We start from the raw sequence: 18,384 nt of genomic DNA, 5'->3' as shown, positions 1-18,384 counted from the left end.
AAGAGCTCTAAATGCGACAAATGTTTTATGATATTAGGGAACAAACGAACTTCACAAGAATATTGTATTCAAAGTCAACGTCGACTGCGTTTCATTTCCATAATTTTTCACGTTTTGCCGAATGTATGTCACCGTCCTCTTCCTCTGTGTTGGCGTTCTAACCTCCAGTGGATTTATGAGGACTATGGTTAACTGCTCCTCAGATCTCTGCAGGGTAAATCCAGACAGCTAGCTAGACTATCTGTCCAATCTGAGTTTTTATCTCGCACGACTAAAACTACTTTTGAACGTCCACATGTTCCACCAAAAAAAGTTGCTTCCTGAGGCTATTTAGCAGAGGCACCATCGCTCCACCCGGCACTTAGCACCGCCCAAGACTATTGTGATTGGTTTAAAGAAATGTCTATAAACCAGAGCACGAATCCCGGAATGTCGTGTGGATCAGCCAGGCCCTCCTCCGCAGTGCTGTGGAGGAAGGTCTGGCAATGCAAGATTAAAAAGTCACTTAACGTTACTTGGTAAATACTTCTTTTTCTCAGGCTTAAAATCCAAACCGATTTTTTTCCATTATATGGCCGTGAAGTATGCATTACATTTCATCCCGAGTGGTGTTAAAAAGGTCTCAAATAGTCTTTAATTTACCTCGGAGAGTCCGGGGGATCCCTGATTGTTAGATCACCTTTAACAGCTCTCCTTGTTTAATGCCAGCTGGTGTGTGACGTCTGTCTCGGTCTTGTCTCCTGCAGGGGGTTTGATGGGACCAGTCAGGATGATCTCCTCTGGACACGAGCTCACCACAGACTACGACGAGAAGACTCTGCATGAGCTGGGCTTCAAAGACATGCAGGTGACTGCTGGCTTTCTTCCCTTTGGTTTGCTAATACCTAAAAACAACAAAGGCAGATGCAGCGATACAAAATGTCATTATCCCAAAGATAGTGTGCAACAGCGAGAACTCCATGAGGTCAGCATCGGATTTGCACACAGGCTTCTCCCAGGCGCTAGGGGGGAAGCGAGACGACCACCATACAACCGGGAAAAAAAAACATGATATAGCCATTCCAATCATTCCAACTATTCCAATCTTTTCAATCTTTCCGATCCCAGATGGTGTTCGTGTCCCTGGGAGCTCCGCGGAGGGAGAGGAAGGGCGAGGGCGTCCAGCTGCCGGCCTCCTGCCTGCCGCCCCCCCAGAAGGAGCACATCCCCATGCTGCTGCTCCTCCAGGAGCCGCACCTCACCACGCTGTTCGACCTGCTGGAGATGCTGGCCTGCTTCAAACCGCCCAGCCCCAACGCCGAGAAGGTCTACGAGAACCCTGAGGTGGGTGACAGCGACTCGTAATGAGGACAGAAAGATGATATAAGCTTTTTTTTTTGTTGATCAAATGACGCAATACAAAGGAGTGCTGGTGCGTTTGGAGACTATAAGATAAGAGAAAATAAGCCTTTATTGTCTCCTGTAGGGAAAATTCGTCTTGGGCAGCCGAGAGAACAAAATGGCGACGCATCGCACACAAACACACAATACACATGAAACATGCATGAAACATAAGCATACATTATCTCATCCAATGCGTTCAAGTAACATTCAATAAGCTCACGTCAAGAGCATTTAAAACAATGATCTTGAATAGATAATGCTCCGCCAATTCTGGGTACCGTACACAGGTGTGGGCGGTAACTCCTCCGTGGGAGTATGTCTCAATAAATAAACATTGTGAGATACAGCGCTCAGCATAAGTGAATACACCCATGCTAAAGTTGACTAAAAATAGGAATACAAAAATCATCGCATACCCTTCACCATACCTAGAGATTGGGATTGGGTACTTTCCATACTCTTCATGCAAATCAAACCAGCTATTAGGCTAACTGAAATAAAACCATGGCAATATCTAGGTATGGTGAAGGGTATGTGATGATGTGGGGTATGGTGAAGGGTATGTGATGATGTGGGGGTATGGTGAAGGGTATGTGATGATGTGGGGGTATGGTGAAGGGTATGTGATGATGTGGGGTATGGTGAAGGGTATGTGATGATGTGGGGGTATGGTGAAGGGGATGTGATGATGTGGGGGCTATTTTAATTCAAAAGGCCAAGGGAACTTTATCAGAATGCATAGTATCCTGGATCCATGAAATAACTGCCTTTAAAAATAAACATCTGCCTGCCTCTATGGGAATCCCCCCCCCCTCCCCTTTCTCACCTAGCTGTCCTATCAAAATAAAAGCGGAAAAGCCCAAAAAATAATTCCCCAGATTCCCCTTTTTAATGCCTATGAATCCGAATGATGAGGTGATGCAGATTAAGAGCAGAGTGCAGGATCTTTCTTTTTCATGTCTATGCAAATAAAAACAATCCAATAAAAGGTGTGTGTGTGTGTGTGTGTGTGTGTGTGTGTGTGTGTGTGTGTGTGTGTGTGTGTGTGTGTGTGTGTGTGTGTGTGTGTGTGTGTGTGTGTGTGTGTGTGTGTGTGTGTGTGTGTGTGTGTGTGTGTGTGTGTGTGTGTGTGTCCGTGTGTCCGTGTGTCCGTATGTGTGTCCATGCAGAGCATGCGGTGTGAGGAACTCCACCTCCATGCAGAGAATCTGTCTCGTCGGGTTTGGGAGCTGCTGATGCTGCTTCCTACTTGTCCCAAGATGCTTCAGGCCTTCCAGAACATCTCCGACGACACGGTCAGTCACCACACTCGCCGCAACACCTTTCACGAGTTCAAATACTTTAATTTTGGTGACTTTTTATGCACTAATTTGTGCTGGGTTCGCTTGGTATCTTAACCAAGTGCTTTTGCACCGAAAATATTTACTACAGTGTTGTCAGATTGCTTACCAAGATCATGTACCACCTTTTTTTTAGTCCAAACGCACACACGCATGCCTCAAATATTTTGCGAGCATAACGATAGTTGCGTGACTTGTTGATACATTAGACGTGTGTGTGTATATAGAACGGGGAGGGTCTGTGCTGGAAGGAGCTGCTGAGGATAAAAAGTCCCCACAAGTTGCTGTACGCTCTGGAGATCATCGAGGCTCTGGGCAAACCCAACCGGCGCATTCACAGAGAGTCCACTGTGAGTAAAAAAAGACATTTATTTTTAAAAAGACGTGTCGACATCGTCTTGCAATTTGTTTTCAAGTTTTCTTTACGTAGTGCATGATGAGCAGCAGTAATGACAAGAAATACAAACCTGATAGATTGGATGCACACATTTTCTTAGACTTGTATATACCGGTTACTCGTTTGCACTGATTGTAAATCTTACTGTGTGTGTGTCTGTCTGTCTGTCTGTGTGTCTGTGTTTTCAGGGCAGCTACAGTGATCTGTATCCAGACTCTGATGACTCCAGTGAGGATCAGATAGAAAACAGCAAGAACACCTGGAGCTGCAAGGTACCGCACCGCTGTGACAAACAAAATACCCCACAATATACAAACAACAATCTCCAAAGTTTATTTAGAAATAAAAACGGTAGATTCCAAATGGTTTACAGTCCGATTCAGTCTTTTTCTTCCTGCCCTCCAGTTTGTTTCGTCTGGAGGCCTGCAGCTACTCCTGGAGATCTTTAACTCGGGCATCCTGGAGCCCAAAGACCAGGAGTCCTGGACTGTGGTGAGAGACACTACGTCCCTTTGAGTGAACATTTCAGGGTCTCCACAAAAAAAAAAAACGTTCTGATGGGCTTTAGTTTAGTTTTTTCCAAAATTAGGCCCTATGTTCCCACATTTCCTTTTTCATTAATTTGTATACAATTTTTTTCCCCCCCTTTCTCCCAATTTGGCAGGCAATTACACCCAACCTATTATCCAGTAGCAATGGACTACAGATGGAATGTAACCTTAACCCTAACATAGGGCCTAATTTTAAGGAAAATCTTACAAATGTGGGACCATAGGGCTGTGGGACCATAGGGCTGTGGGACCATAGGGCTGTGGGACCATAGGGCTGTGGGACCATAGGGCTGTGGGACCATAGGGCGGTGGGACCATTGGGCTGTGGGACCATAGGGCTGTGGGACCATAGGGCTGTGGGATCCATCATTGCATGTTACGCGTGCAATATAGCCAGAGCGGGAGTGTACATTTGATTTGTCGGTTTCTAAACTAAGAAGCATTTGTGTGTGTGTGTGTGTGTGTGGTTTTCATTTAGTTTTCCATTTGTCTCCCCATGCAGTGGCTGCTGGACTGCCTGGCCTGCCTGCTGAAGTTGATCTGCCAGTTTGCGGTGGACCCCGCGGACCTGGACCTGGCCTACCACGACGTCTTCTCCTGGTCCGGCCTCGCCGACAGCCAGCGCAAGCGGGCGTGGCCGGGCAAATCCCGCAAGTCCACGGTGGAGCACGGGAAAGGCCTGCACATCCCTCGGCTGACTGAGGTAAATGTTCCACCAGCTGGAGAAAAAATTTAAAAAAATTAAAATAACGGCACGATCGCTCTGGGATTCGACTGTCGGCTGATCTGTCTGTCGGTCTGCAGGTGTTCCTCAGCCTCGTTCAGGGTACCAACCTCATCCAGCGTTTGATCAACGTGGCCTACACCTACGACAACCTCGCGCACAGGTGAGTACCACAAATATTCTACCTGGGAGTATGTAAATACTAAATATATTAAAGGGGCTCTAAGCGATGTTGGGTCAGGTCACTTCTTGTTGATTAAATGGAGGCTAGCTCGTTGATGTTTTTTTACAGTGTGTTCAGGGGACAGGCAGCTACCTGATAGTGAGATGTTTTTTACAGTGTGTTCAGGGGACAGGCAGCTACCTGATAGTGAGATGTTTTTTACAGTGTGTTCAGGGGACAGGCAGCTAGCAGATAGTGAGGAGATGTTTTTTTTACAGTGTGTTCAGGGGACAGGCAGCTAGCAGATAGTGAGGAGATGTTTTTTTTACAGTGTGTTCAGGGGACAGGCAGCTAGCTGATAGTGAGGAGATGTTTTTTACAGTGTGTTCAGGGGACAGGCAGCTAGCTGATAGTGAGGAGATGTTTTTTACAGTGTGTTCAGGGGACAGGCAGCTAGCTGATAGTGAGGAGATGTTTGCTGTATGTGACAAAAAAAATGTGGCCTAAAAAACATGCAACCTCGCTTAGAGCACCTTTAAGGATAATTCACATGTTGTCTTTTTTGTTTAACAGAGTTCTAAAGGCACAGTCGGACCACCGGTCCCGTCATGAAGGTAAGAACTTCTAAAAGAGTGATTTCCATGAACATTTATAGTTAATATTTACACACTATGATAACATTATGAAAGGAAGAATTTAAACTAAAGCATGCAGAAAGGATAAAGTGACATCAACGTCTCTCACCCCATAATAATTCAAATAAAAACAACAAAGATAGACCTGAATCAGAAAAATAAAATGTTTGGCAGTGACATGACAGTTAAGTTTCTTATTTTCTCTTACTCTGTCTCTTTAAGTGACTCACTACTCCATGTGGCTGCTGGTGAGCTGGGCACACTGCTCGTCCACAGTGAAGTCCAGCCTGGCCGACAGCGACCACCTTCACGACTGGCTGAAGAAACTCACCCTGCTGGTGCCCGAGGTGAGCCGGTCCAAACTGCTTCCTCCCAACTTTATAATGAACGTAACCATGTAAATAAATTAATTTAATCCAACCTATCAGCACCTTAAAAGCTCACTTATCAACGCGTTATATTTGTTTCCATACAAAAACTGAAACGTACAAAAGTTGACTGTTTTGTTAAAGCTCCCATATTGTTAAAAGTGAGATTTTCTTTGGGCATTTTAGGCCTTTATCAATATAGGACAGCTGAAGACATCAAATGGGGGAGAGAGTTAGTGGAATGAAATGCATTAAAGGGCCGCAGGGCGGAGTCATACCTGCAGCCGCTGCGTCGAGGAGTAAACTTCTGTATATGGGCGCCTGCTCTACCAGGGGAGCTACCCAGGTGCCCTTCAGTTTCTTTTTTTGATTTATAAAGTGGGTGCCTGGTTGTAACCAGACCCTTCTCAGCTGTAACTGAGAGTGGGTCCGGGCAAGCTTCATTCACAGCCCATTTCCAAAGTGATTGGTGTAGAGCCCACCTCAATGGTTGTGATTGGTGTAGAGCCCTCCTCAACGGTTGTGATTGGTGTAGAGCCCTCCTCAACGGTTGTGATTGGTGTAGAGCCCTCCTCAACGGTTGTGATTGGTGTAGAGCCCTCCTCAACGGTTGTGATTGGTGTAGAGCCCTCCTCGACGGTTGTGATTGGTGTAGAGCCCTCCTCAACGGTTGTGATTGGTGTAGAGCCCTCCTCAATGGTTGTGATTGGTGTTAAGCCCTCCTCAACGGTTGTGATTGGTGTAGAGCCCTCCTCAATGGTTGTGATTGGTGTTAAGCCCTCCTCAACGGTCATGATTGGTGTAGAGCCCTCCTCAACAGTTGTGATTGGTGTAGAGCCCTCCTCAAGGGTTGTGATTGGTGTTAAGCCCTCCTCAACGGTCATGATTGGTGCCTCGATTTGGAAAAATTGGAAATGGGCTTGAATGGGCTCTTGGCCAGACTGACTTGCAGAGCAAATCTCAAATTTGCCACAAGTTCGTCAGGGTTTTCCCAGGCTCTAAAGTGGGTCGAGGTGTTATATAAATACTATAAAAAGTATCAAAACACTCAATTCACAGAGAAATGCACACCGCCCGTTTTTACTGTGCATTTATATGAGCCGTCGCGACTTCTGCAACATTGTGATACCACAACTATATTATATATAGGTAGAAAGTGACTGCAAACAGCTGGGAGCGCGGATGCTGAAGACCCAGAAACTCTGACGAATCAGAGCAGACTGGGCTTTTTCAGGAAGTGGGTCTTAAAGCCAACAGGCGCAAAAAATGGAGCATTTCAAACGGATGGTGAATACAGGTTTATTCAGACAGACAATATGAGAAAACTAATGTGTTTTTTTTTTTTTAACATTAAAGCATGTAAATATGTTCTAGTGGAAATCCAAAATACAAGTATGAACTGTAAAATGAGCATAATATGGGCCCTTTAAAGGAATTAGATGCAACATGTCCATTAAGGAGCTTCAGAGGTGCTGAAAGGTTGATTTTCTTCTTTGTTAAGCGGCTGCTTGCCTCAGTTTCACACAGATCAGACACCTCTTATATCTGTCTCTTCCATGTGGTATTGATTTTTATCGCGGCTGGTATCGCAAGACAGCAAATAAGAAAAATGTTGAACATTTCCTTTTTAAATCAGACATTTTATTCATGACTAGGGAGCGCCTGATTTGATGCTCAAGTGCTCCAAATGGCAGGATTGGGATGCTTTAAATGTGCAGCATTTAGCTAAACATTCATGCGATCTGAACAGGAATGAACACCACAGAAGAGCAAAGGTAAACTGAAGTTACACAAACGGAAGCAACAGCACTCAGCAGGTGGACTTCTGAGCTGTGGTTTAGAATTAAGAAATCAACTGGAGAGGTTTATTGAATATTTTTTTCCCCGCTCGTTGACGTGTTGCTGTTGCCGTTTTCAGCCGGCCGTGAGACACGAGGCGTGCAACGGCCTCTACAAGCTCTCTCTCTCGGGTTTGGAGGGCGGAGAGTCCATCAACCGATCCTTCCTGCTGCTCGCCGCCTCCACGCTCCTCAAGTTCCTGCCTGACGCCCAGGCGCTCAAACCACTCAGGGTGGGTGTCACACACACACGCACGCACACACCCCCAATGACGAAAGTTCACACGAAACTCATCTGCAACCTACACTCTGTGTCAGAAGTCCTCCGGGACCATGATCTGACTCAATTTGAGCGTTGCTACAGAGACACCAGTTTGGTTCCTGTGAGACATTGTCCCTTTGGTGGGATCGATGCTGGAGACACTGGGACACACTCTGAGTTTCTTTCTTATAAATCAGGGGTCTTCAATGTTTTTTTTAAGCCAATGACCACTTAACTGAAAGAGACACAGAGCAGTTTGGGCCTATTAAACTGGGCCTACAAGACAGGGTCCCTGCGGGTCCTTTTAAAAAGTTTTGAAATAAAAACTTTCGTTTTTTTTTATTTTTAAGGTCTGAAAATGTCTTGAAATCTGGAATTTACGATAAATTTCACGTGGGACCGAGTCAGACTCGTCATCCTTCCATAATTTAGAGAAAGCATGATGAATACTTTAACTTTTGTGTATTTGTGGGCTTTTGTAATGTCCTGGGGCTGTCCTTCCTCCATGTCTTTTTCAAACCGATGTGAGGGGCCAGAATTGAGAAATTACCTGAAGTACCTTAAAGGCTGATAGTTTATACATACACAGCCAACCATGTCAGGGTTGTAAGGCGAATCAGCACTTGGTATGAAAGTTGTCGTGTCCCTGTGACCTGTTTTTGAGCGTGGCTCTGGTGAGCTTCGCCACAGCATTTTCCTTGTCGTGGTAAAGTTTTATAATTTAGGACTTAAAAAAAGGTCTTAAAAGTAATTAAATTTGCTGTTAAAAAATGTGCAGATACCCTGCAAGAATGTGTAGGGCAGCCTAAAGCCTTTATACATACATTCGTAATGCAGAATACTACATTTGCTTCTAATAATGTTGGATTCATGTTAAGACATTTTAATTTTTGAAGAAAAAAAAAAAGACCCTGCAATAACTCTGAGGGACACCCCGTTGAAGAGCTCATAAACACACAAACAGTTATGGTTACATTCAATGTTACCCAACACAACTCATTGTGTGTTTCCTTATGGTCAAATAAACGTGTTGAAAGCAGGTCCTTCCTCATAAAACACTTGAAAGCTGATTTTTATTTCTTTTCTTTTTTTACATTTTAAATGCTGTATTGTTTGCATTGTCTCCTTCCCTGTGTGTTGGCGCGTTGGTGAGTTCACTGGCACTTTGCTGCCACCTGTAGATCAGTGAAATAGTATGAAACGATTGGCAGTCTAAGAATCCTAAGATAGAGGAATTAGAGCTGCAAAGACTAATTGATTAGTTGTCAGCTATTAAATGATTCGCCAACTATTCTAATTATCGATTAATCAGTGTTAGTTATATTTTTATATAAAAAGTAAAACATTCTCTGATTCCAGTTGTTAAATGTGAATATTGTTCTGGTGTCTTCTCTCCTCTGTGACAGGAAACTGAATACCTTTGAGTTGTGGACAAAAAAAGACGTTTGAGGACGTCATCTTGGGCTTTTTGGGGAAACTCTGATCCACATTTTTCACCATTTTCTGACGTTTTAGAGACAAACCGCGGTAACACTTTACTTGAAGGTATCTACATAAGAGTGACATGACACTGTCATAACACATGAACCCTAACCATAAGTTGTCATGACAAAAACCGAATGACGCTTAATGACAGAAGCGTTATGTCATAAACGTTTATGACTTGTTTATAATGTTTATGACACGTTCATGACAGCGTCATGTCACTCTAATGTAGATACCTTCAAGTAAAGTGTAACCCAAACGATTAATCCATTCATCCAGAAAATAATCGACAGATTAACCCGACAGTGAAAATAATCCTAAATTGCAGCCCTAGAAGGAGAAAACTATAATATAAAATACAGGATAATGTAGACAGGTTGTGCTCCTAAATAAACTGTCTTAGGTCAAGAACTCCACAGGTGGTGTTAAAGTCCCATCAGGGCCGACACTCCTGCTGCTGGTGACTGGTGTTTGGCTGCAGAAGTTGCCCGCAGAGAGCCGAGCTCTCACTGCGTGATGTTAATGGTTTAACTCGGTGTGCTATTTGCTGTTAATAACGGGCTTTTGGTGGTGTGGTGTGTTCTGCAGGTGGAGGACTATGAAGAGGAGCCTCTGTTGCGGACCGGCTGTAAGGAATACTTCTGGCTGCTCTGTAAACTCATCGACAACATTCACGTTAAAGACGCCAGCCAGGTGGGCAACCCTGCTGATGATCATATCCATCTGTAGTCAGTTGACATTTGATTAGGGATCGACCGGCACTGTTTTTTTTTTTTTTTTTTTTTTTTTTTTTTTTTTTTTTTTTTAAGGCCGATAACCGATTATTAGCAGTTAATGAAACCGATATTTGGAACTGATATTCATTTACAGTGAACATGAAAAATTGAGATTTTGGAATGTTACAAACTCCAACCCAAAACTTTGTTTAAATGCTTTAAGCAATTCATTTATTGCCTCTTGCAAAGTTTGATTTTAGATCAGGCCCGCAAATCAAAATAGGTTCACAATTTTGGCGTGCCCAGTTGTGCGCCAAACCAAAAAGACAGTTTTCAAATTGCAATTATGCGACACTCAAAGCAGAATTTGGCCGACTGGGAAATTCTCACACAACCACGTTACAGCCTGCTTTTGGAAATGTAATCAGAATGCATCGTTTTGCTTGATTTGCTAAATTCTATGAAGGCTAAAGAACTTTCTTGCTGACTTTATTTAGTGCTTTATGTCGACCATATTGTAAGTGAGAAGGCTTTATGAGACATGCAATAATACAGTCAAAAATATTTAACTTTTTCGATAAAATAAAAGCATGTTAGTAAACGATACGTGTCTGGCCCTTGATGTGATTCTCATTTTTTCAGTGTGGCCCTTAGTGAAATTGAGTTTGATCCCCCTGCAGTAAGAGATAGAGATAGTGTTGTGGGGGGGGGGCATTAAGTCAGACTCAGTGGTGAGAGAAACCGAAGCAGAGGCACAGACACAGAGCTGGAGCCAAGCCAAAGTAGAACACTTTTTAATTCCTTAACGTTATCTGTTATCGGGCAAATAAAACGCAGATACAGATAATCTGCAAACTGCCCAAAAAACGGCCACCGTAATCAGTCTATCCCTACATTTTCTTGAACATTCTGTAGCGTTGTTGCGATGTTCTTTTCATTGAGCTGTTGCTAGCATTGGGTCTGTTTGAACTCACAGAAGGTCTCTCCCTCTCTGTCGCTGGCCGGCGCGATGCAGACCACCCTGCTGGACCTCGACGCTCTGGCCCGACACCTCGCCGACTGCATCAGGAGGTCAGACCCTATCCAGCGACTTCTAACCGGGCTGATAGTTGGGTGTATTGAGCCTGCAGATTTTGTATTTGTGTTTATATTGGTGGCATTTTAATACATGTCCAGAAACCGTTCATAAAACTTGACTGATAACCCATCTTTTGCATTGATTTAAGGTTGCATCATGATTTAGTAGAACTTTCTATTACTCTATCTTAGGGCCGGGCGCTATGGAGGAAATCAAATATCACAATATTTTTGACCAAATATCTCAATTTCGATATTGTAGGGTTGAAAATGGGTGCTTTCACGAATTATTTACACAATGAGATTTGTCATAATCATCAGTAATGAGGATATAATGACTATGTGGGTAAAAGCAAATAATAGAACTGCGATAACAGTCTAGAAAGTTAAGAAAATGAAATCACTTTACCGTTACGCTGCCTGTAAAACCAGGAAAAGACACATTACGATGTCATATTACGATGCCAAAATCTAAGACGATATTTAGTCTCCTTTCACAATATTGATTTTATCTTGATATATTGCCCAGTCCTACTCTATCTAATAGTCATAGTAGAAGGTACCCAGGAAACTGGTCTGCAACCTACACTCTGTGTCAGAAGTCCTCCGGGACCGTGATCTGACTCAATTTGAGCGTTGCTACAGAGACACCAGTCTGTTTCCATGAGACATTGTCCCTCTGGTGGGATCGATGCTGGAGACACTGGGACACACTCTGAATAAAGGCTCCCTGTGGAGTTTCCTTCTTATAAACAAACACATAAAGGCTGATTTATGCTTCTGCGTTACATCGACGCCGTGGCTAAGGTACGTAGGTACGTGAAGACACGGACCCTACGCCCGTAGCCTGACGTGCATCTATTAAGAAATGTAAATGCACGTTGCGGCAACGCACGCCGCTCTGCAGCGTTGCATTTCCCCCCCGACTCATTTCCTGGTTCTCCTTCTCTATAAACAACATGAAATCAAGGAGAGGGTTAACTTTTCCTGCTCCATATTTCCTACCGTGGTCCGAAAGCCCAGGGGAGACACTGCCGGCCCTGCTATGTTTATATCTTAAAGAGATCGACGCGTACACACCAACGCACAAGGGTAAATTTCAGGCCATATTACATTACATGTTATTTAGCGGACGCTTTTACCCAAAGCAACTTACAATTGCCATTGGTCAGAAGTGGCAAGCCTCTGGCGCAACTAGGGGTTAAGTGTCTTGCTCAGGGACGCATTGGTTGATATATCGCAGTGGGAATCGAACCCGGGTCTCCCACACCAAAGGCACGTGTCATATCCACTGCGCCATCACCACCGCTTACGAAGGCTACAGCCAACGCTGTGCGTCGAGCCACCGCAGAAGCATAAATCAGCCATTAAGACTCGCGGTGAAGTGTAGAGTGTGTAGTTCAGTGTGGAAGTGTAACATTGACCCCCACCCTTGACCTCCGTGTCCCCCCAGCCGGGAGATCCTTGACCAGCAGGACGGGGCGATCGAGGACGACGGGCTGACGGGCCTCCTGCGTCTCGCCACCAGTGTCCTCAAGCACAAGCCTCCCTTCAAGTTCTCCCGCGAGGGCCAGGAGTTCCTGCGCGACGTCCACAACCTGCTCTTCCTCCTGCCCAGCCTGGCCGACCGCGCCCAGCCCAAATGCAAGTCGCACGCGGCCCGCGCCGCCGCCTACGACCTGCTGGTGGAGACGGTGAAGGGCTCCGTGGAGAACTACCGGCTGCTCCACAACTGGGTCATGTCGCAGCACATGCAAGGTGAGCACCACGGCTATGTCACTTTTTTTTTGTTATTTGTTTACTACATTCGTAGAGCAGAACTTTCTACTTGCGGCAAGAAAACTGACAGCTAGCCGCACGCAAAAACCCAATAAACCAGGTTTCCAACTTTCAGAAATTAACATGTTTTAGGTCGGAAAGATTGCCCAACCTCGGCCATTTAAAAATACTTTTTTTACTTTGATAGTTTTTAATCGACAGACCAATCGACTAGTTGTCTACTATTACATTACTCATCAGCTATTTTGATAATCGATCAATCGGACTGCGTCATTATTTTATGTGGGAAAAAAAGTAAAAAATTCTCTTTCAGCTTGTTAAATGTGAATATTGTTCTAGTTTCTTCTCTCCTCTGTGAGCGTAAACTGAATATCTTAGAGTTGTGGACAAAACAAGACATTTGAGGATGTCATCTTAGGCTTACGCTGATCCACATTTTTTATATTTTTCTGACATTTTATAGGCCAAACAACTAATCCATTAATCGAGAAAATAAGTTGGTTTCAGCCCCTAACAGACAAGGAAATTATTAAAAGGTTTTATGGAAGAACTGTCATGCCTCTTTAAAGTGCCTCCACTGCCGGTTGTTTTCTAGCCAAAGTATTTAATGAAAGTTTTATTTTTTTTTCTCCTCAACAAACTCCACTCGGAGCATTTGGATTTCCTTAATATATACTGAAGAAGAGTTTGGGGAAAGAATATGCAGTAAATGTGTTATTTTATCACACAATAGACCATACTGTCGGTCACGCATTGACGGAATATATTCAACATTCAACGATGCATTCAGAAACCAAAATACTGCATCCAAATGCTGATTGATATTACCGATAATGAATGCAGATATTTTGGAATATCACAACACCATAACTCCAGCTCATAACGTTGTTGTGGGTAACATGTTAGCAAACATTTACAATGTACACACCGACCTGACACAAAGTCGTGTTCCCGTCCACCGAGTCTGATGGTCACTTGATTGTTAAAGCAGGAAACTGGTCTGCAAGCTACACTCTGTGTCAGAAGTCCTCCGGGACCATGATCTGACTCAATTTGAGCGTTGCTACAGAGACACCAGTCTGTTTCCGAAAAGACATTGTCCCTCCGGTGGGAAAAATGCTGGAGACACTGGGACAGCATCACAGAAACACACGATAAACATGCATCAGAACTACGACAATGAGCTAAAAGGTGTCTCATTAGAGCTGCAGAGTTGGTAACCAGGAAGAGAGGGGCCAAACGGTGAAATTACATCTCCCGTGTCTATCACGTGATGCCCTTGGGTCCAAAAAGACTTTTCCCTATTTACTTAAATGGCGAACGAGACGTCTGTAATCAGTGGATACATTCTTTTTGAGCATTACAACCCCCGCGAAATGCCCCGTTTCGATGTATAGGTATAAACTTAATGCTTAAGTGCCTTGTGTGCAACCACTGCCCTGCTGTTTACCCAAAGCCTTTATGCCAAGGTGCTGGTCTACATGTGCCCCTTGTCCTTTGTTTTCTATAAGGAAATGCTGAACATGCTTGTACAATCACAATCTTGAACTCTGCACAATCTGCTAAAAACACCTATAAAAAAAGTTGCAAAAAAACCATTTGGAAAGTCTAGAAGAGCCGCACGTTTTTAAATGATTAAATCCCCACTGAAGTTAGCCAGAGCTACTCAACCATAAGTAGCCGTCTCAGCCGGGAGAGACCTCTAGTGCGCCTGCTCTATGGGCCGCACAATGCGGAAGCAGCGCCGATCATCCGGGGAATTTTTGGCTCCATGATGACTTTGTGTGCAACATAGGAACCAACCAGCCTATGCCTCGAACGATAGGTCCAGGCTTTATTATACGTCCATGATCTGTCCAAACAAGCTCCTTCACATGACACTTTTTATGAGTTAATGTCAGAATTATCGATGGGTTTTACAGGGACATTTGTGTTCTGAAAATACCAGAAAGGCAGTGGCCTACAAACATTAAAAACTTCCTTCTGATCTTCCTCCCTCAGCCTCTCACGCCCCGTACAAGTGGGACTACTGGCCCCACGACGACGTCCGGGCCGAGTGCCGCTTCGTGGGTCTGACTAACCTGGGAGCCACCTGTTACCTGGCCTCCACCATCCAGCAGCTCTACATGATCCCTGAGGCTCGCCAGGCGGTCTTCACTGCCAAGGTCTGTACCTGCAAGACAAAAAAAGGGCGGAGCACCGCCAGGAGAGCATCATTTAAACTCGAAACGGAGTGTAGATTTTCATACGATGTATCCGTTTGTGTCCGTTTGTGCGTGTAGTATGCCGAGGATATCAAACACAAGACCACGCTGCTGGAACTGCAGAAGATGTTCACGTATCTCATGGTGAGTTTTACATTCATACCTCTTAACTGTCGACCTAATCATCCTCTCCTTTAGATTTAAGGATAACACCACAGAGAACACGAGTTAGTAAAAAAAGAAAAAGCAAGTATTAATGTCATCAATTTGTAGATTTGTGAAAGAGCAACTTGATTGCATTGCAGTGTAAGCAGTTGTAGCTAACGCAACAACCAATGTTCTGCCTTTGAATGAGGCTTTCACCATCCGACGGGACATGCATTTGCATCTGTAGAACAGCCAATAGGAACGCCCTCTTTCTGAAATGACCGGTGATTGGCTGAAGTCTCCCGTCACGGTCTAGACTTTCTTAAAGCCTGAAAACCGAGCCAAGAGAAGATGCAGAAGTGTAGTTTTCTCTCAGACCACTTGAACTACAATGACGCAATAACAAACTGCCTACCCAAGCTTTCAATTAAAAAAAAGTTCATAATTTAAAGTTTAGTAGCTTTTGTAGTTGTGAGAAACGAGCGTGTATAGTGTGTGACAGACACTCTGACAGTCTGAGTCAACCAACTGTCTGATACATGATCTAAACTTTGCTTTTCCTCCCCCTCGGTGTGTTCAGGAGAGCGAGAGGAAAGCGTACAACCCACGGCCGTTCTGTAAAACCTACACGATGGACAAACAGCCTCTCAACACCGGGGAGCAGAAGGACATGACGGAGTTCTTCACCGACCTCATCACCAAGATAGAGGAGATGTCCCAGGAGCTGGTACACACACGCAGACTCACTCATGCAGACACACACACACACACACACACACACACAGACAACTTCACACACACACACACACACACACACTTCACACACACCCACACACACACACACACACACAACTTCTCACACAACTTCTCACACACACACAGACAACTTCACACACACACAAACGCACACAACTTCAGACACACACACACACACACACACACACAACTTCTCACGCACACACACACACAGACAACTTCACACACACACACACACACCAGACACACACACACACACACAACTTCTCCCGCACGCACACACACACACACACAACTTCACACACACACACACACACACACACACACACACACACAACTTCACACATACAACTTCACACACACAACTTCACACACACAAATTCACACACACACACACACAACTTCTCACACGCGCACACACACACACACACACACAGACAACTTCACACACACACACACACACACACACAACTTCACACACAACTTCACACACATACAACTTCACACACACACAAATTCACACACATACAACTTTACACACACACACACACACACACACAAACTTCTCACACGCACACGCACACACACACACACACACAGACAACTTCACACACACACACACACACACACTTCACACACAACTTCACACACATACAACTTCACACACACAAATTCACACACATACAACTTCACACATACACACACACACACATACAACTTCACACACACAAATTCACACACATACAACTTCACACATACACACACACACACACACACAACTTCACACACAACTTCACATACACACACACACAGACACAACTTCCCACACACATACAACTTCACACACACCACACAACTTCACACATACAACTTCACACACACACACACACACACGCGCGCCACACAACTTCAAACACATACAACTTCACACACACATACCTTGACAACACACACAGACAACAACACTTCTCACACACACACCACATACTACTTCACACTCACAAACAATACACACACACACAACTTCACACACACACACACACACACACACAACTTCATACACACCATGCACCCCCCCCCCCCCCCCCCCCTCCCACACACACACACACGTCAGACCAATAAAACCCTCTATTTTGCAACTCCTTAAACATTTTACATATATTTAAAATGTGAAACTTTGGACAATTAGAATTTCTTTTCTCCATAATCTTTCTGAACGCTTCGTCGGAATAAAGACAACACTTTATTTCCTGTTTACAGAGTGACCCAATAATGAAAGGGATTGGTCATAAAAACATCCAAATCCCTTTTCTTAAGGGACTTAAATGCTTCAGATTTAAGGAGTAAAAGCACTTTTTCAAATGAGACGTACCCACATTAGGAACGTTACAAAAATTGACAAATGGGAGAAATTGCAGATTTCTGTTTACATATTTAACAGCCTAAATAATAATTCAAGTGAAATGTTGAATAAAAATGTTAATAATGAAAGTGTGTTCTTTCTTCTCCCAGAAAAACACAGTGAAGACTTTATTTGGAGGCGTCATCACCAACAATGTGGTCTCTCTGGTGAGTTTGAGGACATACATTTGATTTCTTAATAAGGAATATAGAAGATTTCCCCCCCAGAATTTTGATCTCAAATATTCGGAGGACGATAAAGCTCCAAGCACATCTCTTTGGCTTTGATTTTATCTTTGTTTTGTTCTTTATTTCCTCTTTAAAGTATCTCTGACGCTTTTTAAATAAAGTACAATTCTATTTATTTTATTACGTTTTAATCACTGATAATAAAGAAGATTGCTGGTGCTCTTATGTTGAATATAGGGTTGTTGTTTTTTTAACAACTTGATAATAATTCATATCAAATTTATACATGAAGTACATTATTTGTGTCTTCAGAAAGCATTTTCCAAGATTTGTTCAATTCATACTGTATTTTAGTGGGAAAAGTTGTAATATTTGAAGGACAAAGTCGGAATATATTGAGATAAAAAGTCTAAATATTTTGAGGAAAGAAATCCGGAATATTTTGAGGGGGGGAAAATCAAAAATATTTTTAGGAAAAAAAAATATTTAAAGAGTCTAAATATATTGAGAAAAACAAACAAAGTCAAACGAGACTGGAAGCCAACGTTCACTTTATACAAATGAACCAACTTTTCCGTACCTTAGTCTGTGACGTCACGGTAGTTTAATTCAAGAGTTAGGAAGTGCACCTCGTATTTTAACAGTTTGAGTGACGCTTTGTGCGGTCTGTCCTGCAGGACTGTGACCACGTCAGTCAGACTGCAGAGGAGTTCTACACCGTCAGATGTCAAGTGGCAGACATGAAGAACATCTACGTGAGTACACAAAACACATGTTACTACATTTACTCAAGTACCGTGCTTAGGTACACATTTGCGTTACTCTACTTAGATTAATTCCATTATTTGCTAGTTCATACTTTTACTCCAGTACATCTCAGAGGTAAATATTGTACTTTATACTCTACTATATTTGTCTGACTGCTTTAGTTTTCAAATCGCACATAGATTTACACACCCACCTGACACA

General features: G+C 43.6%; 1 protein-coding gene across 1 annotated transcript in view; it reads left to right on the top strand.

The window, feature by feature from the left end:
• usp34 (ubiquitin specific peptidase 34) overlaps positions 1 to 18,384 on the top strand; it is a 105,962-nt gene that overhangs the window by 52,186 nt on the left and 35,392 nt on the right. The window contains exons 27-45 of the mRNA XM_028568762.1: positions 747 to 847; positions 1,108 to 1,323; positions 2,553 to 2,678; positions 2,951 to 3,073; positions 3,309 to 3,392; positions 3,526 to 3,612; positions 4,174 to 4,374; positions 4,476 to 4,558; positions 5,132 to 5,172; positions 5,416 to 5,540; positions 7,480 to 7,632; positions 9,735 to 9,839; positions 10,878 to 10,933; positions 12,393 to 12,697; positions 14,720 to 14,883; positions 15,001 to 15,066; positions 15,650 to 15,796; positions 17,338 to 17,394; positions 18,093 to 18,170. Of these exons, the coding sequence (XP_028424563.1) occupies positions 747 to 847; positions 1,108 to 1,323; positions 2,553 to 2,678; positions 2,951 to 3,073; positions 3,309 to 3,392; positions 3,526 to 3,612; positions 4,174 to 4,374; positions 4,476 to 4,558; positions 5,132 to 5,172; positions 5,416 to 5,540; positions 7,480 to 7,632; positions 9,735 to 9,839; positions 10,878 to 10,933; positions 12,393 to 12,697; positions 14,720 to 14,883; positions 15,001 to 15,066; positions 15,650 to 15,796; positions 17,338 to 17,394; positions 18,093 to 18,170 (2,318 nt within the window). The remainder of the gene's footprint in view (positions 1 to 746; positions 848 to 1,107; positions 1,324 to 2,552; positions 2,679 to 2,950; positions 3,074 to 3,308; positions 3,393 to 3,525; positions 3,613 to 4,173; positions 4,375 to 4,475; positions 4,559 to 5,131; positions 5,173 to 5,415; positions 5,541 to 7,479; positions 7,633 to 9,734; positions 9,840 to 10,877; positions 10,934 to 12,392; positions 12,698 to 14,719; positions 14,884 to 15,000; positions 15,067 to 15,649; positions 15,797 to 17,337; positions 17,395 to 18,092; positions 18,171 to 18,384) is intronic.

This window comes from Perca flavescens, chromosome 2, assembly GCF_004354835.1.
Source record: "Perca flavescens isolate YP-PL-M2 chromosome 2, PFLA_1.0, whole genome shotgun sequence".
Taxonomy (NCBI): Eukaryota; Metazoa; Chordata; class Actinopteri; order Perciformes; family Percidae; genus Perca; species Perca flavescens.
This window is presented reverse-complemented; position numbering and strand designations above follow the sequence as displayed.